This window comes from Lissotriton helveticus, chromosome 4_1, assembly GCF_964261635.1.
Source record: "Lissotriton helveticus chromosome 4_1, aLisHel1.1, whole genome shotgun sequence".
Classification (NCBI taxonomy): domain Eukaryota; kingdom Metazoa; phylum Chordata; class Amphibia; order Caudata; family Salamandridae; genus Lissotriton; species Lissotriton helveticus.
Window position 1 is genome coordinate 1,607,185,467 of NC_136063.1, and position 26,403 is coordinate 1,607,211,869.

Here is a 26,403-nt window from a genome sequence, read left to right on the forward strand (position 1 = left end):
TTAGGAAGTCAAAAAGTTGAATGTGTGTTCAATTCAAAAGCAGTGAGTATCACACCAGATAATCAAGAGGAAATAGTCAGGGCTTTAAGTGGGGGGGGGGGGGTCTGTGGGGGGCTGAGCCCCCACAGTTCTTTTTGGAGGGCCTCGAAAGGGGTCTCTAGGGGTCTCTATTTTCGGGCCTCAAAGATCAAAGGTAGGGTGAGCAGACGTCCCGGTTTTTGTTTGGTGTTTCTAGTGTGGGTAACATGTCTTGATAGTGAAATACTGCCAATTTCATTTTTCACTATTGAAAGGCTATCTTGCCTATAGTATAACATGGGGAATGCTGTGTGACATGTTTACCTGCATATCTTCCAATAACAGCAAGATAGACATATGAAATCTGGTATCCCTGAACTCAGGCGCGCAACACCCATTGGACTCAAAGGGCTTCAGCCCCCTCCCCCCCGTCATATGTGGCAGCCCGGGATGAGATGCTTCCCGGGCACACACACAGCCGCACCCGAGCACTTCACAGGTCTTTAAAAGACCATTTGCATATTAATGAAGAATTGTTGTTGTCTCACCCCTTCTAACAGCCCCTGCAGCTCCACTCTGACTATTGCTTAAAGATTCAGCCCCCCCCCCCTCGGGAATGTTTTCTTAGCTCCCCCGAAATTTGGCTCTAGTTGCGCCTCTGCCTGAACTCAGAATTTAATAACACATCCTTTAGTGAAGATGGTTTTTAAATTCTAAGTTTGGAAATAGCAAATGTTTCTTTAAAGTGTTTGGTATTTTATGGCTTATACTTAATAAATATACTTTTTTGCCTACTTTATTATCCTTTGCTGAATGCGACTTCATGATTTTCTTAAGCACACAATACTAGTTATCTTGATTTAGACCGCACCCCTACTCGGATAGGCCACACCCCTTTAAGAAATTAGCCACGCTCCTTTTAGAGCACTCCCAGTTTTTCTTTCCCACTTAAAGCCCTGGAAATAGTAATTCAACTGACCAGAGTTCTTGCCCAAAAATTGCCAGTTGGAGCATGGACTGTTAAAAGGCATGGAGATTTGAATAGTTTATATGCATTTACCTCTTTATACAAACCTACAGGGCATATACATGTGACAGAAACGTATTACTTTCAGTAAAACTTATCTAATGAGTAGGTGGCAGGATCATCTCAGGGGCAAAATATGAGATGTCCCTGAAGCAAGAGATACATAAGCACACTGCTGACTTTAATTTATTAAAATCCCGCTTCTGATTGCCTACATCGAAAGCAAGGCTGTGCTTTGCTGCAAGATGCAGGAATTGTGCAAGCGTGTGGGGACTAAGGGGCACTCTAGATTAATAAGAAAGTGATATTCATATTTAGTTCTAAAAATATATCAGTGCACGTTGTGACAGAACAATGCAAAGAAAATGACTTTGACCTTAAAGCAAAAGGAATACAGGTTTATGTACTCACATCGTTAAAATACAATATATATATTTTTTATCTGTACCGTGTGGGTCTGCGGAGAAATTGAGGATGGGGGCAGGTGGGCAGAACAAGTAAACACCACTGCCTAGATTCGGTAAGCTAAGATCAGCACAGAGGAGCAACATAGGGAGCCTAGGGGGGTGGTTATAAAAAAAAACACAAGCAGGGTGCATGAACAACATGGAAATTGTGGAGGGGGCAGAAATGTAAAGGCTGAAGTACCACACATGAGTCTGGTGGAGTGCCGAAACATTAAAAAGAGTTGTTCCCTGAACGTAAACAGTGAAAGGATACACGTCTTCCAGTCTAAAGTATGATAAAGGACCTTTGTCCAAGTGGTGAAATTAACGCAAGAAAAGTAAGGCAAGCCATTAAATGAAAAGCAAGCAAATTAGAATAACTAGAAAGCAAACTAATAATAAACAATTGACTGATCCAATGTCCACTATAAATATTGGTATTGTACACAAGAGGTTTTTTGACAGCACATAATTAAAACCTTCCTCAAGCGAGACCTCATGAAAGTTTGTAAAACATTCCCAAAAAAAGTTAATGAGAGGCAATAGCATTTAGGTATTCTAATTGCATTTTGGAAATTCAAGCAAATACATCACACTGCAGACGCACAGATTTTATGTTTCTTAAGTGTTTGTTCCCATTTGCTCTTTCTAGATGAATTATGACAAATGTTTGTTGATGGCATTGATGGTCTTTTTTTTTTTGTACCTTCTGCAGCTGGTGTTTCACGCGTTGCAACTGATAGCATATGCTATGCTTGCTATTTTTATCATGCGATTGAAGCTGTTTTTAACACCTCACATGTGCCTTATGTCTTCTTTGATATGTTCCAGACAGGTAAGATATTGTTTTTGAAGTTGGCAAATGTGACATGCTTTTGGTTTTCAACTTAGCGTTTGTAAAATATATACATACAGTTTATAATGGCAGACTGAAAATAAATTGTCTTTTTATCTATCGGTTCATTACAATTCAAATAAATGCTGCAAATACAATATGACAGGTTAAATGTAAAGTATACTATACACTGTCATCACATGCATTGTATGTAATTATTAACAGAGTGTGCAGGGAGTCTGAGTCATTACATTTGATTGTTTCACACAACTTTCCTCGTTTATTGTGTGATGATGAAACCAAAAGAAGAAATTGTCAGTTTTGCAGCGTGACTCTTTTCTGGATTCACATGCTGTGCATTATTTCACCATTTAGTGGTTGTGTCTGGAATGCTCCACTTTTTTGCAGTTCTTCTATTTTTTGTTTTTCGTTGTTGGTAGTTGACGGATTCGACATTTGGTGCTTCCTGTGACGTTGTAGGCCTTCCCTTGGAAGCTCCTTCTCTTGGTCGCCATCATCAGATAATTTTTTTTTCGTACAATTGGGTGTGAATGCTTTGCTAAAGGCTCTCCAACACGAGGAAGAAAAAAGTTCAAAAGAAGTTTGCCGAGGAAGTTGACGAAATTTGGAGAAGATGAGGTACTGGAGGAGATCCTTGGAGTGAAGGGGAAGTTTCCCTAGATGGTTTAGAGAATGCCCAGACAAGGAGCTCCCTGAAAGGCATGAAGGAGAAGACTCTGTTCCCGTTCTGCCTGAATTGCCACCAGAAGGTCACGCAGAAGGACCAACACCAGGACTGCAACCTCTGCCTGCTGATTGATCATCAAAGCGACGACTGCAACGCATGTGCCAGGTTCAAGTTGAAAATGCTGAGGACGGAGGAGAAGCAGACACACTACGCCATGAAGGGACCAAAACCAACACCATCCCTGAGAGACATGAGGCTGTAGAGCAGCGAGGAGGAAAACATCACTGAAGGCACAGAAAAGAAAACATCTGACCCAAGAATGGTCGAAGTCGAGGGAGAGGCGACCAAGTAGGCCATAGGTAACACCCAAAAACAGGCCTTGCCTGAGTCTAGAAAATTAGATAGAAAGGCATCGAAGGGAGCCTTGTCATCTAACAAATTGCGAACTGAAAGTAGGCTCAGAGACAAAGAACCCGTCAGATCCCTTAAAAGGGACACTGCAGGAGGAAGTTCTCCCAAGAAGATTCACTCATCGAAAGACGAAGGAAATTAAAACGCTTTGATGTCAAAGCAAAAAAAAATCTCTGGATGAGACGAGAAGCTCAACGACCGATACATCATCGACAAAAAGTAACGTCGACCCTCGACCTGGAAAAATGCTTGGTGGAGGTCGAGAGGAAAATGCGGCACCTCTAGGCCGAAATGGCCACGTTCATGCTGAAGAAAAAGTATTTTGACACATCCTTAAAGGAATTTAGAATCCCTCAAAACACTTTGGTGCTGAAAGTCTAGGTCAAGATGGACATTGAAAAAATAGAACCTCTTATTACACCTGAACCTTGGGATGAGGAAGAACAACTCTTCAGTGAGAAGGAAGAAGAACAGGAAGGACTGGGTATGTTTCAGGGGTCAAAATGCTCTGAGTACGCAGAAACTCAGTGGCATGAGGTTGAGACGGCCTCCCCTGACGAAGAAGTAGACTGTTACTAAAGAAAACAAGTAAAACCTGCCACCTTGATTTATACAAAGGTCCTATGCTAGGATCCTAGAATATAGGCAACAATTCGGAGCAACCATCTCTGCAGCAAGTAAGAGGGCGGACATCCCTTCCACATCTTGACCAACTGCTGACAAGGAGAGTAAAAGATGGACCTCGTGCAGAAAATTTGAAAGAAGCGCATCCAGTCAATGGCGTATTGCAAATTCAAACATCCTCCTAAACAGCCATGCTTACCAGCATTGGGAGGAGATGGCAGAGCTTATGAAGCACCTGCCCGAGCAATGCAAGAAGAGAGCTGCGAACCTTGGTGAAGAGGGCAAGAATATGACAAATGCATGCCAGAAATCGGCATTTTGATGGAGTGGACACGGCAAGTCGGCAAATGAAGACAGATATTATACTACAGTGTGATTCATGGCTAAGAATCTCAAGGTTCAAGGCAGAAGTAAAAGCCAATATCATAAATACCCCTTTCAGCAGAGAAGAGCTATTTGTGAGCACTGTCAATGACACACTGCATCAACTTAAAAAGGACAATGAGACTACTACGTCCATGGGGGCATTGTTGCAGTTTAGGGGAATGTTAGAAATGGCCTGGGATGTGGAATTCCTATAGCACGACGCCCTGGACATATTGTTTGGGGTCAAGGGCGACAAGTTTTCATGTGTATTTATTCCTTGGGACAAGTAGCCCCAACCCCCTGCAGCACAACCCCTCTGGCTGCCAGTTTGCAGTACTACAGTATGGATCAGGGAAGGGCGCGGTTTGATCGATCAGGGAAGGGAACGGTCTGAAGTAAGTTAAGGTAATATTTTTATCCATTTGTTGATGCTGGTCAAACTTGTATTTATGGTTCATTAATTGAAAGCCTTTATTATTAGGGTGAGCGCTCTAAGTAAATGCTGTAAGCTCTGACTGCACTGCTGACAGTGTTTCCTGTATAAAAATGTGTACACACTTTTTCAAGGTTTAGCAATATGAGGATATGTGTAATGCTCCCAGAATGCTCTCGGATTTGTTGCAAATATTTGCAGAAGCTTGAAAGCAAGATTAATGAAAAAATGAAAGCAGGAAAAAAAAAATCACTAAACTACTGTCAAATTTCAGGTATCATTTTTTTGTAGCATCATTTAGTAACGTGTGTTAATGCATGCTAGTATGTCCCAAAAATATTCATAATGGAAAATAAGTGTTACCAGTGCCAATAAGATTATGGGAAACAAAAATAAACATGCATTGGCAAAGCCAGTAGGTCTGAAATTGGTGGTCAGCATTTTAGTGTTGTCATCGTGTGAATTGTTTTGGCATGTTTTTTGTAAAACCTTATTGGTGTGGGAGCTGCCAGGCACTCACCATTTTAACACACATTGGCAAAAGGAAAAATTGTTTTTGGTCTCAAAAAGCACACACTGCCACAGTAGTTACTGGCACTGAACAAAACTACTTTGTGTGACGATATGCTCCTTGTGAAAGAGCAGAATGACGTCACTCACAGTAAAGCCAGCCGATACAGAGAGAGAGACAGAATTTTAATAAACGCAAAAGGTCATGGTCAACGCCAGACCAAATTAGGAGCCCGATTATTAATGAAAGTCTCAAAAGTTCACCCATGGTATATATGTCCTTACATTAAGTACAGCTATACCGCTTTCGTGAATTCCCTAAAATTTACATAAGTAGGATAAGAAATAGTACTTCTTGAAAATATTTGTGAACTGTATTTTAGCATGAGCAAATATGCATATGTAGATTTGCTCATGCGAAAATCTGAGTGTTTGCAAGTTCACTTTCCCTCCAACCACTTTTTTCCCCAACTCTGGAAGAAGGTTTATGTTTGCCAATGTCAGGAGTAAATTTCCAATATTTCTCAGTATGGGAAAAGATTAAAGAAGAGTTGTTGACAGTTAACAATTTTTTTCTGGGAGTACTAATTCTTGTCTTACTTATGTAAATTCTTGGGAATTCACGAAAGCCAAATAGCTGCACCTAATGCAAGGGCATATACCATGGGTGCACTTTAGAGACTTTCTTTAATAATTGGACCTCTAATTTGGTCTGACGTTGACCATGACCTTTTGTGTTTATTAAAATTCTCTCTCTCTCTCTCTGTATCGACTCGCTTCACTGTGAGTGACAGCATTCTGCTTTTTCACAAGAAGCGTATCGGCACACAAAGTAGTTTTGTTCAGGGCCAGTAACTATGGTGGCGCAGTGTGTGCAAACAATTTTTCCTTTCGCCAATGTTTGTTATAATGGTGAAGGCCCGGCAGCTCTCACACCAATAAAGATTTACAAAAAACATGCCAAAACAATATACACATTGACAACACTAAAAAGTTGATCACCAATTTCAGACCCACTTACTTTGCCAATGCTTGTTTCTTGTTATTTCCCATAATCTTACTGAAACTGGTTAAACTTATTTTCCATTATGAATCTTTTTGGGAAATACTAGCATGCTTTAACACATGTTACTAAATGATTCTGCAGAGAAATGGTACCTGAAATTTTACAGTAGTTTAGCAACATGTTTTTTTTCCTGCTTTCATTTATTTATGAACATTTTATTTTTAAAGAAAAGAATCGTCAATCTTGCTTTCAAGTTTCTGCAAATATTTGCATCAAATCTGAGAGCATTCTGGGAGCATTATACATAGCCTCATATTGCTAAACTTTGAAAACGTTTATACACATTTTTATACTGGAAACACTGTCAGCAGTACAGTCAGAGCTTACAACATTTACTTAGAGCGCTCACCCTAATAATGAAGGCTTTCAATTAATGAACCATAAAAACAAGTTTGAACAGCATTAACAAATGGGCAAAATTACTACCTTGACTTCAGACTGTGCCCTTCCCCGATCCATCAGACCATGCCCTTTCCTGATCCATACTGTGGTACTGCAAACTGGCAGCCCAAGTGTTTGTGCTGCAGGGGGTTGGGCCTACTTGTCCCAAGGACAAAATACACATGAAAACCTGTTGCCCCTGAACCAAACAATATTTTCAGGGCGTTGAGCTATAGGAATTCCACATTCCTTGCAGCAAATGTAAATCCTTTCCTCGTAATGTAACTTTGGAAGTGGTGTGCTATAGGATTCACAAGATTTTACAGCTGCTCCATACTATGTCATTATAACTTGTTGATACACCAATCCTATTTATTGAAGTGATTAGCTCTCTGCTTTTGCACATGTCATAGATTTCGTGGGCACTCATCATATGTTGCAGAGTTTTCTTTTTGCTGTGATATAACTAATGAAACATGATTTGAAAAAGACAGTACATTTGCACAGCATGAGCCTGTCAGTTAATGGGATTGTCTTCCACTTCACATATATCTTTGAAGCCATCATCGATGATGTTGGCGTTCGTTCTGAACTCAAGAACATTAGTTTGTAATAGTTTTGCTTTGCTGATATTAAACAATTATGTAAAAAATGTTGAGACAACATCAGGCATTCTTGTTGACTCCCATTGTTTGCAGAGCTTTGGGGCATCACAAAATGTGTAATTTCGTCCAAAATCTAAATCTTTCAGACATTTCTTAAATTGGTTCCTGATGATTTTACTGCATCCTGTGATCTTATTTTGGTAGCAAGAACTTCAGGAGTCAAATCAGCTGAGAACACCATAAGTGTCTTATTCTTTTTGTTAGACTGACAAAATACAAAATATGTAATTGTACATACTCACCTTGCTGCTGGAAGCTCATTGTACTAACATATTGTCTTCCACTTCACATATATCTTTGAAGCCATCATCGATGATGTTGGCGTTCGTTCTGAACTCAAGAACATTAGTTTGTAATAGTTTTGCTTTGCTGATATTAAACAATTATGTAAAAAATGTTAAGACAACATCAGGCATTCTTGTTGACTCCCATTGTTTGCAGCGCTTTGGGGCATCACAAAATGTGTAATTTCGTCCAAAATCTAAATCTTTCAGACATTTCTTAAATTGGTTCCTGATGATTTTACTGCATCCTGTGATCTTATTTTGGTAGCAAGAACTTCAGGAGTCAAATCAGCTGAGAACACCATAAGTGTCTTATTCTTTTTGTTAGACTGACAAAATACAAAATATGTAATTGTACATACTCACCTTGCTGCTGGAAGCTCATTGTACTAACATATTTTCAAATGTATGCATTCATGTAGTTTGTGTGGGCATACAAATCTGCTGCAAATATTTTCACCTTGCTGTTTAGATTTGCTACTAGGCTGAAAATGTAATCTTGGAAGAAAATAGCTGCAGATAAAGACATGTGTGCCCTTTGAGACTCACATACTCTGTACTTCGTAATTTTGTCAGTCCATTTGTCCCTTGTTCTGGCTAAATTACAGATAGCACATTGAAAATCCTCTGCTTTCTGATCAGTTGTTGAAGGTGGACGAGGAGTAGCCATTCATCTTTAATTGGATGGGCATTGGTTTTGGTTGTAATTGCTTCTCCGAAGACTCATATTCTAGTGATTCACTGGTTTCTGCTTTTTTGATAAATGTTTTCCAGGCTTTTTTTCATTGTATACGACTTGTAGGACTTGTTGTTACAATGATAAAATATTTAATCCTCTTAACCTATCCGTCTCAATCTTTTTAGAATGCCATATTTTCTGTATTTCTGCAGCATCTAGAACTCTCTTCTTTCCAGCTGCAGTTGATGTTAGCATTTCTTTCGGATTGGTTTGGCATATGACACATTTCTCTTTGAAGGAAACCTCAGATTATGTAGTTAGCAACACTGTCAGGAGGTAAAGATCCTCTGCTACCACCTGCTTCGCTCATATTTATAAATTTGAATCAACGGAAAACCTGAAACAAAAACAATATTAAAATAAATCACCAATATTGTGGCTAAAAACACAACATATAGAGCCGCCATTTTGGGAAATGGCTGTAGTGTTTCTCTGAGGGATTATTTTCTGTCTCAGTAAGACTACTTGACCGCTAAAACCTATGTTTTCATAGCACAATGAGGTATATAGGTCACATGGTTCCTGAAATATCACATCATCACTGCAACACTTTCGCCATTTTTAAAAAATGCCTTCCAGAAAAATTCAATCCTGATTAGTAATGTCTACCCATGCTAAATTACTTCTCTAATGAGACAAAAACACAATTCAAAAATAAAAATCTGTGGACAACAATTTTTTTTACTGACGTATATCAAGAGGCTAGGACTATTAACTGTAGCCCTTTACCCTTCTGGGGTAAAGGCCTACTGCTTCCCCCCTGAAAATGGGCCAAGGGGTTCTTGGTTTTTGGGGACATCTGGTTAGCTGACGGGACAGCATTGCTATTAGCTTGCTGGTAACTCTTTAATATATATGAGCGTCTCTTGCTTGAAGGATGTTAGGCAGTGGTAAATGAACTGGCATGCATTGAGGACTGAATTACCCAGCTCACCTTAAGGCCGAACACACCAGAGGTAATATACTGTAAATAATGGATGTGTCTCTGGGGGATTGTCCTGGACTCTGGTTTATTTATGGAAACACATATATGAACATTGTTACTTTTTCTGTCGACTGTCAGCTCTTCTTTTATGTCAATAAATATTTTCTAGTGAAGGAAGATTTTGTGACTGTACCACAGTGCCTATCATGTCTAAAGTTGTCTTATTCATGGACCATCACTATCTTTGTTTGAACCTTTAGTCGGTGCTCTCCATGCTTACAAGGTCCTGCTACGCCCTTTCTGAGAGACCTTTATTGACTTCAAGGCTACTCTGTTGTTCGTCGCCACTCATCTGATCGAAAGATTGTATATCTTAATTCTGCTCGTGCCTTATCAAATGTCATTAGTACATTCATAGAGATGGACTTCCTACTCTACACGAGCCAAGATTTAGAGATCCAAGAACCATGAACCAGTCTATTTTGAGTGTTATTTCAAAATGCCAGCCCTCTAGCACAGAAGACATATAGTAACACACATGTCCAGCCTCGCTGCTCTTTAGAAAAAAGATAACTGGTCTGATAAATATAACTGTACCTTGTAGCTGGAATTAAAATATATTTATATTTTTTTTTTATAGTGAAGCACACTTCTACCAGACTTTAGTTTCCTGGGGCTGAGGAACAGGACAGTGGCTAGAGGAAAATGGGCGATATATGTGGAGGTTCTGTCAACCAGGACAAAGGGGTTAACAGAAGAGGAATAGGCTAGGAGACCCTACAGAAAAGGAGGTGACCCTAGTTCCAAACTTTGGGGTCAAGGGGCCAGAGAAGCACCTTCCAATGCACTCTTTATAGAAATGAGTAGCTTGCAAAATGGAGTGAGTCGCAGACCGCAGATTACATCTAGAAGTGTAGATGTGCAGAGTCTTAGAAAGCTCTGTCTTTCTTTCCTGAAGAAGACCCTGTGTTCTATACATAGACACATGGACTGGGTGTGCTCTTCAATGGAGAGCCAACAAAGGTCTCTACAGGTTTCCAACACATGATCGCAGTTAGACTGATGCCACACCACGCTCGCTGGAAAGTTTTATGTCCTCAGCTGGAGTGTCATTTATATGTTGGATGAGCCTGCAGAAAAGCATGAATAGAACGGAGTGCTGGGCCAGACTGCTTCGCCAGCCCAATGGGACAGCCTCTAGGAGTTTAGTCTTCCAAGTGAGTTATTGCATTTCCCCTGTTTGTTTATATTCCCAAATTGGGAAGGAGCAAGGTCAACAGTATGGAGATTGTCACCAAGCATGTTAACCCTCTGCACATGGCCCTTCGTAGCGATGTGAGGACTTTAGGCTAATGTCATCATATTCCCTGCACAGAATGAAAATACAGTCCTGCTCACAAAATGCCAGTATCAGTCTATATGACACTCTTTGCCACTGTCTTCCGGCATTTATGCATATCCTAATACACAAGAGGGGGAGGGCAGAGACTCGCACATCAAACCTATAATGATACAGTTCCTTGTAATAATAACCTTACATTTTAGACAGACCAAAAAATAATCCTTTTTCAAAACTATTGCAACCTCACTATTTCCAAATAACTTTTACTCCACGGATATTTAATTTACAGGTAATTTATATATTGCATCTACCTCTTGTGCTGCTTATTTTATCAGCTGCACTCTGCTGTCCCTGGAATTTTCATTCATCCACTTCACAATTGGCCTCTGTTTTCCTGCACAGTGCTCAACCGAAAGAAAGTGTTGGTGTACCTGCAAAAAAGATGCAGCTTGAAATCAGGGGATTGTGGTTTTGTATTTTGTGCTAGTCCAGGGACATTCTTACCCTGTGACTGGTGGGCTTGCTGCCACAAAACTAACAGAAACCAGGGCAGCAACCAAAGAAGGGAAGGTCCCCACATCCTTCACTGTAATTCTTTCTACCATCCTACACTGTCCCCAAGCTTTATGGCGGGACAGATTTCAGCACTTTGGTGCACCCATCGAAACTCTTGTTGCATTGTATTCAAGTAAGTTGATTTAAAAATAAGGTATGTATTAATCTAACTATTTCTGTGCGGTATGGGTACTTTTTGCTTTATGCTGTTATGGGTAGGTATTCAGCATGTCATTATTGGAATGGAATTGTAATGGAATTATGGCTATGTCAATTGCGATCTCATGTTGAATGGGTGGTTGAAGCGGTTGGATCTGGTGGTGGCTGGACCTCACTTGTGGGCCTAGTAATTGGCACTAAATAAATCGTGTTAACGTAGGAAGCTTGTATAATTTATTTCATTAACTGCTGTGTACATTTATTATGTGATATCATGGTAAAAAGAATAATAAAAAATAAAAATACATTTATTGATATATTTGGAATTATTGATAGTTGTATACTCATATATATATTTTTTAAAACAGATTTTATTGACAGACTGCACATATGTTGCAGGGCTCTGCACACCAGAGACATCTGCAGGTTAGAAACATGACATCAGCTGAAAGGCAATCAAATTTTCTTTACGAACAAGAACAAGCTAGTATATAACAGAACATCACTTAACAATCTACCGCTCCCCCGTCTCAACAGCCCCCAAGATCCACCACGGTTCACCCACACACATCATCAATTGCACAGAATAAATAGCTACATGTGCACATCCGCCTCCCAGGCCCCCCCACCTCCCTTTCCCCTGCAACACCCGACCCCTTCATCACACCCCCAGGAGGTCATCCAGCACCAAGGGAGGGCTCAAGCCACAGGCCCCTATAATCTGCCCGTTTCCAAATTTTATAATGTTTTCACGGGCACCCCCTGGCCACGAAATCGGCTGCTCCAACACAATACAAAAATCCAACCCCTTTTTCCATACGGCCACCGGTGGGGCCCGTGGATCTTTCCACGCTTTGGCAATGTCTCTCTTGGCCAACGCGAGACCAAGTTGCATCAAGTGCCTTTTGCACACGTTGCCACCCACCCCATCCATCACATGTAGCAATACAAACTGTGGCGTACGTGGGAGCTCCCACCCCAGTACTTCGGATAAACAGGCAAAGACCCCCCTCCAGAACCCGTCCAGGGATCCACAACTCCAGACTGTATGCAAGCACGTCCCTTCCTCCCTGCCACAGTGGAGGCATTCCGGTGAGGCAATCATTCCCGCCCACCACAGCCGAACCATGGTGAAGTAAACTCTGTGTAAGTATTTAAATTGGATGAGACGGAGGGGCATTGCTATGGCCGCGCCCCTGGGGGCAGCCAGAGCATCCCTCCAATCCTCCTCCTCTAGCTCGCCCACATCCTCCTCCCATGTCTCCCGGAGCTTCTGCAATGTGGGGGAGCAGTGCATGACTGATGACTGATATATGCGGGATATCTTCTTCGTCTCCAAGTCCTCCATGATCACTTTCGCTTCTAGGGGGCTAAAGTCAGGGATGGACTCCAAGCCCTCCAAGCTGGGGGACAGTGCATGACTAAATTGGAGGTATCTAAAAAACTGGGAGCGAGGCATGCCAAATTCCTTACAAAGATCCTGAAAGGACTTAAGGGTTGTACCCCTCAGTACATCCCCCAGGGTTGAGATGCCAATGTTGTCCCATCCCGAAAGCCCTGTAGTGTCGCACAGCTGGGCAGCCGCCCATTGTTCCACAAGGGGGTTTTACCAGTCAGGGTATTTCACCATCCCATACGGCGCAGAGCCTGTCTCCAAATTCGAAACACTACTTGTGTGGCCAATGGCAGTGCGCTTCGTAACAGCGCCGTGTAAAGAATAGTGTGCAGCGTATGAGACCCCATAAGATAGCGTTCCAGGGCATATACCTGGTCCCCCCTGTCACCATACCACCACTCATTCAGGACCAGAAGGTGAGAGGCTTGGTATTAGGAGAGGATGTCCGAGGTCGCCAACCCTCCACAATAAGTGGATAGAAAGCACGTGCGTAGCGCCACATGCACAATACCACCTTCTCACAAAAACTGCCCCAGCACAGAGTTCACCAGCCGGAACCATCTGGGAGGGATAGGGTTTGGGTGATTTTGCAGTTGGTATAACAGCCGGGAGAGTGCCACCATTTTAAAGATTGCCGATCTGCCATAGATCGTAAGCGGCATACGTGACCAGGTCTTCAGATCTGCCCGAAATCGCTCCCACACTGGCGCGAGATTCCGCTCCCAGGAGACGGTCGGCACCTCTGATAAAGACACCCCCAGATATTTAGGGCCCCCCACTGCCACCTAAAGTGTGAAGAACCGGGGTTTAGAACCCGATTCAGAAAAGGGGGTGGTGATGAACAGAGTGTCTGAATTAAGCAGACCACTCTTACCCAGTCCAAAGATCAGGGCTTGATCCATCACCGTTATTTAGCTCACTGCCCCATCCCAGCTCAGAACCTGGCTATATGCAAATTAGTCTGTCCCTGGCCCAGTGCATCATGGGAACAGGGCAGACCAAACTACCAAGCCAATTCTTCACCAGAAAGGAGACAAGCTACCGGGGACCGGTTTCTGGCATTTCAGCCTCATCGGCCCGGCTTGCTTGAATCCTGATGGAGCAGTGAGCAAGGGACTCATGTCTGAGTATACCCTGCCACACCTATAGTGGCCAAAAACGATTCAGAAAAGGGGGTGGTGATGAACAGAGTGTCTGAATTAAGCAGACCACTCTTACCCAGTCCAAAGATCAGGGCTTGATCCATCACCGTTATTTAGCTCACTGCCCCATCCCAGCTCAGAACCTGGCTATATGCAAATTAGTCTGTCCCTGGCCCAGTGCATCATGGGAACAGGGCAGACCAAACTACCAAGCCAATTCTTCACCAGAAAGGAGACAAGCTACCGGGGACCGGTTTCTGGCATTTCAGCCTCGTCGGCCCGGCTTGCTTGAATCCTGATGGAGCAGTGAGCAAGGGACTCATGTCTGAGTATACCCTGCCACACCTATAGTGGCCAAAAACGATTCAGAAAAGGGGGTGGTGATGAACAGAGTGTCTGAATTAAGCAGACCACTCTTACCCAGTCCAAAGATCAGGGCTTGATCCATCACCGTTATTTAGCTCACTGCCCCATCCCAGCTCAGAACCTGGCTATATGCAAATTAGTCTGTCCCTGGCCCAGTGCATCATGGGAACAGGGCAGACCAAACTACCAAGCCAATTCTTCACCAGAAAGGAGACAAGCTACCGGGGACCGGTTTCTGGCATTTCAGCCTCGTCGGCCCGGCTTGCTTGAATCCTGATGGAGCAGTGAGCAAGGGACTCATGTCTGAGTATACCCTGCCACACCTATAGTGGCCAAAAACGATTCAGAAAAGGGGGTGGTGATGAACAGAGTGTCTGAATTAAGCAGACCACTCTTACCCAGTCCAAAGATCAGGGCTTGATCCATCACCGTTATTTAGCTCACTGCCCCATCCCAGCTCAGAACCTGGCTATATGCAAATTAGTCTGTCCCTGGCCCAGTGCATCATGGGAACAGGGCAGACCAAACTACCAAGCCAATTCTTCACCAGAAAGGAGACAAGCTACCGGGGACCGGTTTCTGGCATTTCAGCCTCGTCGGCCCGGCTTGCTTGAATCCTGATGGAGCAGTGAGCAAGGGACTCATGTCTGAGTATACCCTGCCACACCTATAGTGGCCAAAAACGATTCAGAAAAGGGGGTGGTGATGAACAGAGTGTCTGAATTAAGCAGACCACTCTTACCCAGTCCAAATATCAGGGCTTGATCCATCACTGTTATTTAGCTCACTGCCCCATCCCAGCTCAGAACCTGGCTATATGCAAATTAGTCTGTCCCTGGCCCAGTGCATCATGGGAACAGGGCAGACCAAACTACCAAGCCAATTCTTCACCAGAAAGGAGACAAGCTACCGGGGACCGGTTTCTGGCATTTCAGCCTCGTCGGCCCGGCTTGCTTGAATCCTGATGGAGCAGTGAGCAAGGGACTCATGTCTGAGTATACCCTGCCACACCTATAGTGGCCAAAAACGATTCAGAAAAGGGGGTGGTGATGAGCAGAGTGTCTGAATTAAGCAGACCACTCTTACCCAGTCCAAAGATCAGGGCTTGATCCATCACCGTTATTTAGCTCACTGCCCCATCCCAGCTCAGAACCTGGCTATATGCAAATTAGTCTGTCCCTGGCCCAGTGCATCATGGGAACAGGGCAGACCAAACTACCAAGCCAATTCTTCACCAGAAAGGAGACAAGCTACCGGGGACCGGTTTCTGGCATTTCAGCCTTGTCGGCCCGGCTTGCTTGAATCCTGATGGAGCAGTGAGCAAGGGACTCATGTCTGAGTATACCCTGCCACACCTATAGTGGCCAAAAACGATTCAGAAAAGGGGGTGGTGATGAACAGAGTGTCTGAATTAAGCAGACCACTCTTACCCAGTCCAAAGATCAGGGCTTGATCCATCACCGTTATTTAGCTCACTGCCCCATCCCAGCTCAGAACCTGGCTATATGCAAATTAGTCTGTCCCTGGCCCAGTGCATCATGGGAACAGGGCAGACCAAACTACCAAGCCAATTCTTCACCAGAAAGGAGACAAGCTACCGGGGACCGGTTTCTGGCATTTCAGCCTCATCGGCCCGGCTTGCTTGAATCCTGATGGAGCAGTGAGCAAGGGACTCATGTCTGAGTATACCCTGCCACACCTATAGTGGCCAAAAACGATTCAGAAAAGGGGGTGGTGATGAACAGAGTGTCTGAATTAAGCAGACCACTCTTACCCAGTCCAAAGATCAGGGCTTGATCCATCACCGTTATTTAGCTCACTGCCCCATCCCAGCTCAGAACCTGGCTATATGCAAATTAGTCTGTCCCTGGCCCAGTGCATCATGGGAACAGGGCAGACCAAACTACCAAGCCAATTCTTCACCAGAAAGGAGACAAGCTACCGGGGACCGGTTTCTGGCATTTCAGCCTCGTCGGCCCGGCTTGCTTGAATCCTGATGGAGCAGTGAGCAAGGGACTCATGTCTGAGTATACCCTGCCACACCTATAGTGGCCAAAAACGATTCAGAAAAGGGGGTGGTGATGAACAGAGTGTCTGAATTAAGCAGACCACTCTTACCCAGTCCAAAGATCAGGGCTTGATCCATCACCGTTATTTAGCTCACTGCCCCATCCCAGCTCAGAACCTGGCTATATGCAAATTAGTCTGTCCCTGGCCCAGTGCATCATGGGAACAGGGCAGACCAAACTACCAAGCCAATTCTTCACCAGAAAGGAGACAAGCTACCGGGGACCGGTTTCTGGCATTTCAGCCTCGTCGGCCCGGCTTGCTTGAATCCTGATGGAGCAGTGAGCAAGGGACTCATGTCTGAGTATACCCTGCCACACCTATAGTGGCCAAAAACGATTCAGAAAAGGGGGTGGTGATGAACAGAGTGTCTGAATTAAGCAGACCACTCTTACCCAGTCCAAAGATCAGGGCTTGATCCATCACTGTTATTTAGCTCACTGCCCCATCCCAGCTCAGAACCTGGCTATATGCAAATTAGTCTGTCCCTAGCCCAGTGCATCATGGGAACAGGGCAGACCAAACTACCAAGCCAATTCTTCACCAGAAAGGAGACAAGCTACCGGGGACCGGTTTCTGGCATTTCAGCCTCGTCGGCCCGGCTTGCTTGAATCCTGATGGAGCAGTGAGCAAGGGACTCATGTCTGAGTATACCCTGCCACACCTATAGTGGCCAAAAACGATTCAGAAAAGGGGGTGGTGATGAGCAGAGTGTCTGAATTAAGCAGACCACTCTTACCCAGTCCAAAGATCAGGGCTTGATCCATCACCGTTATTTAGCTCACTGCCCCATCCCAGCTCAGAACCTGGCTATATGCAAATTAGTCTGTCCCTGGCCCAGTGCATCATGGGAACAGGGCAGACCAAACTACCAAGCCAATTCTTCACCAGAAAGGAGACAAGCTACCGGGGACCGGTTTCTGGCATTTCAGCCTTGTCGGCCCGGCTTGCTTGAATCCTGATGGAGCAGTGAGCAAGGGACTCATGTCTGAGTATACCCTGCCACACCTATAGTGGCCAAAAACGATTCAGAAAAGGGGGTGGTGATGAACATAGTGTCTGAATTAAGCAGACCACTCTTACACAGTCCAAAGATCAGGGCTTGATCCATCACCGTTATTTAGCTCACTGCCCCATCCCAGCTCAGAACCTGGCTATATGCAAATTAGTCTGTCCCTGGCCCAGTGCATCATGGGAACAGGGCAGACCAAACTACCAAGCCAATTCTTCACCAGAAAGGAGACAAGCTACCGGGGACCGGTTTCTGGCATTTCAGCCTCGTCGGCCCGGCTTGCTTGAATCCTGATGGAGCAGTGAGCAAGGGACTCATGTCTGAGTATACCCTGCCACACCTATAGTGGCCAAAAACGATTCAGAAAAGGGGGTGGTGATGAACAGAGTGTCTGAATTAAGCAGACCACTCTTACCCAGTCCAAAGATCAGGGCTTGATCCATCACCGTTATTTAGCTCACTGCCCCATCCCAGCTCAGAACCTGGCTATATGCAAATTAGTCTGTCCCTGGCCCAGTGCATCATGGGAACAGGGCAGACCAAACTACCAAGCCAATTCTTCACCAGAAAGGAGACAAGCTACCGGGGACCGGTTTCTGGCATTTCAGCCTCATCGGCCCGGCTTGCTTGAATCCTGATGGAGCAGTGAGCAAGGGACTCATGTCTGAGTATACCCTGCCACACCTATAGTGGCCAAAAACGATTCAGAAAAGGGGGTGGTGATGAACAGAGTGTCTGAATTAAGCAGACCACTCTTACCCAGTCCAAAGATCAGGGCTTGATCCATCACCGTTATTTAGCTCACTGCCCCATCCCAGCTCAGAACCTGGCTATATGCAAATTAGTCTGTCCCTGGCCCAGTGCATCATGGGAACAGGGCAGACCAAACTACCAAGCCAATTCTTCACCAGAAAGGAGACAAGCTACCGGGGACCGGTTTCTGGCATTTCAGCCTCGTCGGCCCGGCTTGCTTGAATCCTGATGGAGCAGTGAGCAAGGGACTCATGTCTGAGTATACCCTGCCACACCTATAGTGGCCAAAAACGATTCAGAAAAGGGGGTGGTGATGAACAGAGTGTCTGAATTAAGCAGACCACTCTAACCCAGTCCAAAGATCAGGGCTTGATCCATCACCGTTATTTAGCTCACTGCCCCATCCCAGCTCAGAACCTGGCTATATGCAAATTAGTCTGTCCCTGGCCCAGTGCATCATGGGAACAGGGCAGACCAAACTACCAAGCCAATTCATCACCAGAAAGGAGACAAGCTACCGGGGACCGGTTTCTGGCATTTTAGCCTCGTCGGCCCGGCTTGCTTGAATCCTGATGGAGCAGTGAGCAAGGGACTCATGTCTGAGTATACCCTGCCACACCTATAGTGGCCAAAAACGATTCAGAAAAGGGGGTGGTGATGAACAGAGTGTCTGAATTAAGCAGACCACTCTTACCCAGTCCAAAGATCAGGGCTTGATCCATCACCGTTATTTACCTCACTGCCCCATCCCAGCTCACAACCTGGCTATATGCAAATTAGTCTGTCCCTGGCCCAGTGCATCATGGGAACAGGGCAGACCAAACTACCAAGCCAATTCTTCACCAGAAAGGAGACAAGCTACCGGGGACCGGTTTCTGGCATTTCAGCCTCGTCGGCCCGGCTTGCTTGAATCCTGATGGAGCAGTGAGCAAGGGACTCATGTCTGAGTATACCCTGCCACACCTATAGTGGCCAAAAACGATCCAGAAAAGGGGGTGGTGATGAACAGAGTGTCTGAATTAAGCAGACCACTCTTACCCAGTCCAAAGATCAGGGCTTGATCCATCACCGTTATTTAGCTCACTGCCCCATCCCAGCTCAGAACCTGGCTATATGCAAATTAGTCTGTCCCTGGCCCAGTGCATCATGGGAACAGGGCAGACCAAACTACCAAGCCAATTCTTCACCAGAAAGGAGACAAGCTACCGGGGACCGGTTTCTGGCATTTCAGCCTCGTCGGCCCGGCTTGCTTGAATCCTGATGGAGCAGTGAGCAAGGGACTCATGTCTGAGTATACCCTGCCACACCTATAGTGGCCAAAAACGATTCAGAAAAGGGGGTGGTGATGAACAGAGTGTCTGAATTAAGCAGACCACTCTTACCCGGTCCAAAGATCAGGGCTTGATCCATCACCGTTATTTAGCTCACTGCCCCATCCCAGCTCAGAACCTGGCTATATGCAAATTAGTCTGTCCCTGGCCCAGTGCATCATGGGAACAGGGCAGACCAAACTACCAAGCCAATTCTTCACCAGAAAGGAGACAAGCTACCGGGGACCGGTTTCTGGCATTTCAGCCTCGTCGGCCCGGCTTGCTTGAATCCTGATGGAGCAGTGAGCAAGGGACTCATGTCTGAGTATACCCTGCCACACCTATAGTGGCCAAAAACGATTCAGAAAAGGGTGTGGTGATGAGCAGAGTGTCTGAATTAAGCAGACCACTCTTACCCAGTCCAAAGATCAGGGCTTGATCCATCACCTTTATTTAGCTCACTGCCCCATCCCAGCTCAGAACCTGGCTATATGCAAATTAGTCTGTCCCTGGCCCAGTGCATCATGGGAACAGGGCAGACCAAACTACCAAGCCAATTCTTCACCAGAAAGGAGACAAGCTACCGGGGACCGGTTTCTGGCATTTCAGCCTCGTCGGCCCGGCTTGCTTGAATCCTGATGGAGCAGTGAGCAAGGGACTCATGTCTGAGTATACCCTGCCACACCTATAGTGGCCAAAAACGATTCAGAAAAGGGGGTGGTGATGAACAGAGTGTCTGAATTAAGCAGACCACTCTTACCCAGTCCAAAGATCAGGGCTTGATCCATCACCGTTATTTAGCTCACTGCCCCATCCCAGCTCAGAACCTGGCTATATGCAAATTAGTCTGTCCCTGGCCCAGTGCATCATGGGAACAGGGCAGACCAAACTACCAAGCCAATTCTTCACCAGAAAGGAGACAAGCTACCGGGGACCGGTTTCTGGCATTTCAGCCTCGTCGGCCCGGCTTGCTTGAATCCTGATGGAGCCGTGAGCAAGGGACTCATGTCTGAGTATACCCTGCCACACCTATAGTGGCCAAAAACGATTCAGAAAAGGGGGTGGTGATGAACAGAGTGTCTGAATTAAGCAGACCACTCTTACCCAGTCCAAAGATCAGGGCTTGATCCATCACCGTTATTTAGCTCACTGCCCCATCCCAGCTCAGAACCTGGCTATATGCAAATTAGTCTGTCCCTGGCCCAGTGCATCATGGGAACAGGGCAGACCAAACTACCAAGCCAATTCTTCACCAAAAGGAGACAAGCTACCGGGGACCGGTTTCTGGCATTTCAGCCTCGTCGGCCCGGCTTGCTTGAATCCTGATGGAGCAGTGAGCAAGGGACTCATGTCTGAGTATACCCTGCCACACCTATAGTGGCCAAAAACGATTCAGAAAAGGGGGTGGTGATGAACAGAGTGTCTGAATTAAGCAGACCACTCTTACCCAGTCCAAAGATCAGGGCTTGATCCATCACCGTTATTTAGCTCACTGCCCCATCCCAGCTCAGAACCTGGCTATATGCAAATTAGTCTGTCCCTGGCCCAGTGCATCATGGGAACAGGGCAGACCAAACTACCAAGCCAATTCTTCACCAGAAAGGAGACAAGCTACCGGGGACCGGTTTCTGGCATTTCAGCCTCATCGGCCCGGCTTGCTTGAATCCTGATGGAGCAGTGAGCAAGGGACTCATGTCTGAGTATACCCTGCCACACCTATAGTGGCCAAAAACGATTCAGAAAAGGGGGTGGTGATGAACAGAGTGTCTGAATTAAGCAGACCACTCTTACCCAGTCCAAAGATCAGGGCTTGATCCATCACCGTTATTTAGCTCACTGCCCCATCCCAGCTCAGAACCTGGCTATATGCAAATTAGTCTGTCCCTGGCCCAGTGCATCATGGGAACAGGGCAGACCAAACTACCAAGCCAATTCTTCACCAGAAAGGAGACAAGCTACCGGGGACCGGTTTCTGGCATTTCAGCCTCGTCGGCCCGGCTTGCTTGAATCCTGATGGAGCAGTGAGCAAGGGACTCATGTCTGAGTATACCCTGCCACACCTATAGTGGCCAAAAACGATTCAGAAAAGGGGGTGGTGATGAACAGAGTGTCTGAATTAAGCAGACCACTCTTACCCAGTCCAAAGATCAGGACTTGATCCATCACCGTTATTTAGCTCACTGCCCCATCCCAGCTCAGAACCTGGCTATATGCAAATTAGTCTGTCCCTGGCCCAGTGCACATTGGGAACAGGGCAGACCAAACTACCAAGCCAATTCTTCACCAGAAAGGAGACAAGCTACCGGGGACCGGTTTCTGGCATTTCAGCCTCGTCGGCCCGGCTTGCTTGAATCCTGATGGAGCAGTGAGCAAGGGACTCATGTCTGAGTATACCCTGCCACACCTATAGTGGCCAAAAACGATTCAGAAAAGGGGGTGGTGATGAACAGAGTGTCTGAATTAAGCAGACCACTCTTACCCAGTCCAAAGATCAGGGCTTGATCCATCACCGTTATTTAGCTCACTGCCCCATCCCAGCTCAGAACCTGGCTATATGCAAATTAGTCTGTCCCTGGCCCAGTGCATCATGGGAACAGGGCAGACCAAACTACCAAGCCAATTCATCACCAGAAAGGAGACAAGCTACCGGGGACCGGTTTCTGGCATTTTAGCCTCGTCGGCCCGGCTTGCTTGAATCCTGATGGAGCAGTGAGCAAGGGACTCATGTCTGAGTATACCCTGCCACACCTATAGTGGCCAAAAACGATTCAGAAAAGGGGGTGGTGATGAACAGAGTGTCTGAATTAAGCAGACCACTCTTACCCAGTCCAAAGATCAGGGATTGATCCATCACGTTATTTAGCTCACTGCCCCATCCCAGCTCAGAACCTGGCTATATGCAAATTAGTCTGTCCCTGGCCCAGTGCATCATGGGAACAGGGCAGACCAAACTACCAAGCCAATTCTTCACCAGAAAGGAGCCAAGCTACCGGGGACCGGTTTCTGGCATTTCAGCCTCGTCGGCCCGGCTTGCTTGAATCCTGATGGAGCAGTGAGCAAGGGACTCATGTCTGAGTATACCCTGCCACACCTATAGTGGCCAAAAACGATCCAGAAAAGGGGGTGGTGATGAACAGAGTGTCTGAATTAAGCAGACCACTCTTACCCAGTCCAAAGATCAGGGCTTGATCCATCACCGTTATTTAGCTCACTGCCCCATCCCAGCTCATTACCTGGCTATATGCAAATTAGTCTGTCCCTGGCCCAGTGCATCATGGGAACAGGGCAGACCAAACTACCAAGCCAATTCTTCACCAGAAAGGAGACAAGCTACCGGGGACCGGTTTCTGGCATTTCAGCCTCGTCGGCCCGGCTTGCTTGAATCCTGATGGAGCAGTGAGCAAGGGACTCATGTCTGAGTATACCCTGCCACACCTATAGTGGCCAAAAACGATTCAGAAAAGGGGGTGGTGATGAACAGAGTGTCTGAATTAGGCAGACCACTCTTACCCAGTCCAAAGATCAGGGCTTGATCCATCACCGTTATTTAGCTCACTGCCCCATCCCAGCTCAGAACCTGGCTATATGCAAATTAGTCTGTCCCTGGCCCAGTGCATCATGGGAACAGGGCAGACCAAACTACCAAGCCAATTCTTCACCAGAAAGGAGACAAGCTACCGGGGACCGGTTTCTGGCATTTCAGCCTCGTCGGCCCGGCTTGCTTGAATCCTGATGGAGCAGTGAGCAAGGGACTCATGTCTGAGTATACCCTGCCACACCTATAGTGGCCAAAAACGATTCAGAAAAGGGGGTGGTGATGAACAGAGTGTCTGAATTAAGCAGACCACTCTTACCCAGTCCAAAGATCAGGGCTTGATCCATCACCGTTATTTAGCTCACTGCCCCATCCCAGCTCAGAACCTGGCTATATGCAAATTAGTCTGTCCCTGGCCCAGTGCATCATGGGAACAGGGCAGACCAAACTACCAAGCCAATTCTTCACCAGAAAGGAGACAAGCTACCGGGGACCGGTTTCTGGCATTTCAGCCTCGTCGGCCCGGCTTGCTTGAATCCTGATGGAGCAGTGAGCAAGGGACTCATGTCTGAGTATACCCTGCCACACCTATAGTGGCCAAAAACGATTCAGAAAAGGGGGTGGTGATGAACAGAGTGTCTGAATTAAGCAGACCACTCTTACCCAGTCCAAAGATCAGGGCTTGATCCATCACCGTTATTTAGCTCACTGCCCCATCCCAGCTCAGAACCTGGCTATATGCAAATTAGTCTGTCCCTGGCCCAGTGCATCATGGGAACAGGGCAGACCAAACTACCAAGCCAATTCTTCACCAGAAAGGAGACAAGCTACCGGGGACCGGTTTCTGGCATTTCAGCCTCGTCGGCCCGGCTTGCTTGAATCCTGATGGAGCAGTGAGCAAGGGACTCATGTCTGAGTATACCCTGCCACACCTATAGTGGCCAAAAACGATTCAGAAAAGGGGGTGGTGATGAACAGAGTGTCTGAATTAAGCAGACCACTCTTACCCAGTCCAAAGATCAGGGCTTGATCCATCACCGTTATTTAGCTCACTGCCCCATCCCAGCTCAGAACCTGGCTATATGCAAATTAGTCTGTCCCTGGCCCAGTGCATCATGGGAACAGGGCAGACCAAACTACCAAGCCAATTCTTCACCAGAAAGGAGACAAGCTACCGGGGACCGGTTTCTGGCATTTCAGCCTCGTCGGCCCGGCTTGCTTGAATCCTGATGGAGCAGTGAGCAAGGGACTCATGTCTGAGTATACCCTGTAAGACCTATAGTGGCCAAAAACGATTCAGAAAAGGGGGTGGTGATGAACAGAGTGTCTGAATTAAGCAGACCACTCTTACCCAGTCCAAAGATCAGGGCTTGATCCATCACCGTTATTTAGCTCACTGCCCCATCCCAGCTCAGAACCTGGCTATATGCAAATTAGTCTGTCCCTGGCCCAGTGCATCATGGGAACAGGGCAGACCAAACTACCAAGCCAATTCTTCACCAGAAAGGAGACAAGCTACCGGGGACCGGTTTCTGGCATTTCAGCCTCGTCGGCCCGGCTTGCTTGAATCCTGATGGAGCAGTGAGCAAGGGACTCATGTCTGAGTATACCCTGCCACACCTATAGTGGCCAAAAACGATTCAGAAAAGGGGGTGGTGATGAACAGAGTGTCTGAATTAAGCAGACCACTCTTACCCAGTCCAAAGATCAGGGCTTGATCCATCACCGTTATTTAGCTCACTGCCCCATCCCAGCTCAGAACCTGGCTATATGCAAATTAGTCTGTCCCTGGCCCAGTGCATCATGGGACAGGCGGTCTCCTTACACACGTAGTAGCACAAAGGCCACATATGGCAGGACCACACTGTACACAAAGACAACACAGAAAAAGAATCGCTAAAGCCGTACCAATGACCATCAGAATCTTCCATCCCCAAGTGGATAACAGTCCCCAGAACCATCCAGTCAACTACCAATCTCCTTTGTCCACATGTATAGACTCAGAGATCTTATGCAGTCTGGAAATGGCCTCGTATACTGTAGGAGCATTATCTGGAATGAAAACGCAGCAACTCGATTGGATCACTTTACATACTCCACCTCGATCTGCAAGTATGACATCTAAAACCATACGGTTCTGTAACGTCATAAGACGATCCGCTTGAAGCTCAGCAGTCAAATTACTAAAGGCACCGGTAGTTTCATTTACGGTGGACTCAACCACTCTTGTCAATTGGCGTATGTTCCTACCGTTAACCATAGGTCCCCAAAACGGCAGGAAACCCTTAAAGAAGTCCCCACTTCTTGTCCAGCGGTATCTTCCTGATCGAAGACACCTCTAACAACTCTCTTTCTGTGGTAATCTGCAGCAGCAGTGTAAGTAGGGGGCAACAAATACGCCACATAACATGTGTCCGAGAAATCAGGGGGCAACCATGTATATGCTCTGTTGAAGCAGACAAAATACGTGCCCTTAGCTGCTAAAAACGGTGGGGAAGATTGAGACGCAAAAACGTACGTCTGAGTACATACACTCTTCCCTAACTGAGCTCTCGGATTCTTGCCATTACCTTGCAAACAAAAATGACCTCGGTGGGGTACGATCCAAATCGGAGGTGACCTCTTCCGTCTCTGCTTCTCACCCAGACTAATACTATATCCGGTTGCATTCCAACCAACATATGCTAGTAACTCATCCTTGGGAATAGTCCTATACGTTTCGATATCTCTACTCATATTCGTAATTCCCTTCACCAAGGCTTTATTACTTGAGTTATCTCTCATGAAACGCAGGGGATAGACTTCAATGGCATAAATAAACATCGTTTGGAAAGCCCATAGAGACCCATTCTGACTAAACTGTAGAACCAAATAGGGAATACCTCTATCCGTAGTATGCGGCATAAGACCACACACCCAACAATTAGTGGTGTTCACTACCAACTGGTGTTGATGCAGAAGCTGTACAAAAGAATTATTCACAAATTCCGACCTTCTAATCTGCTCGTCTTCAGGTAAGATATGAAAAGAATGCAAAGAAGTAGTAGTAGGAAAAGACATAGGTTGGGAGGTGGGTGCAGAAGTCAATTGGGTAGTAAAAACAATCCAACCCACCAATGCTAACGTCATGCTTAAAAACATCAGAACACATGTTATCAGAAAACATTTGCTATGCATTAATTTACACAGTTTCATTTTAAAGTTCATTTCCTCGGCAGCTCTCTCCATCACAAAAGACTCCATCCTCTAACCGTGCTGTTCGCGGCAGTTGGTTTTCTTCCGCTAAGGAATGCGTCTGTCAGTCCAGGGAACGCCCTAGGACCAACCAGAACCGTCAACCTTGTGTCT

General features: G+C 45.9%; 1 protein-coding gene across 1 annotated transcript in view; it reads left to right on the top strand.

The window, feature by feature from the left end:
• Positions 1-26,403, top strand: part of DPY19L1 (dpy-19 like C-mannosyltransferase 1) — a 543,661-nt gene that overhangs the window by 407,593 nt on the left and 109,665 nt on the right. The window contains exon 18 of the mRNA XM_078688229.1: positions 2,207-2,326. Within this exon, the coding sequence (XP_078544355.1) occupies positions 2,207-2,326 (120 nt within the window). The remainder of the gene's footprint in view (positions 1-2,206; positions 2,327-26,403) is intronic.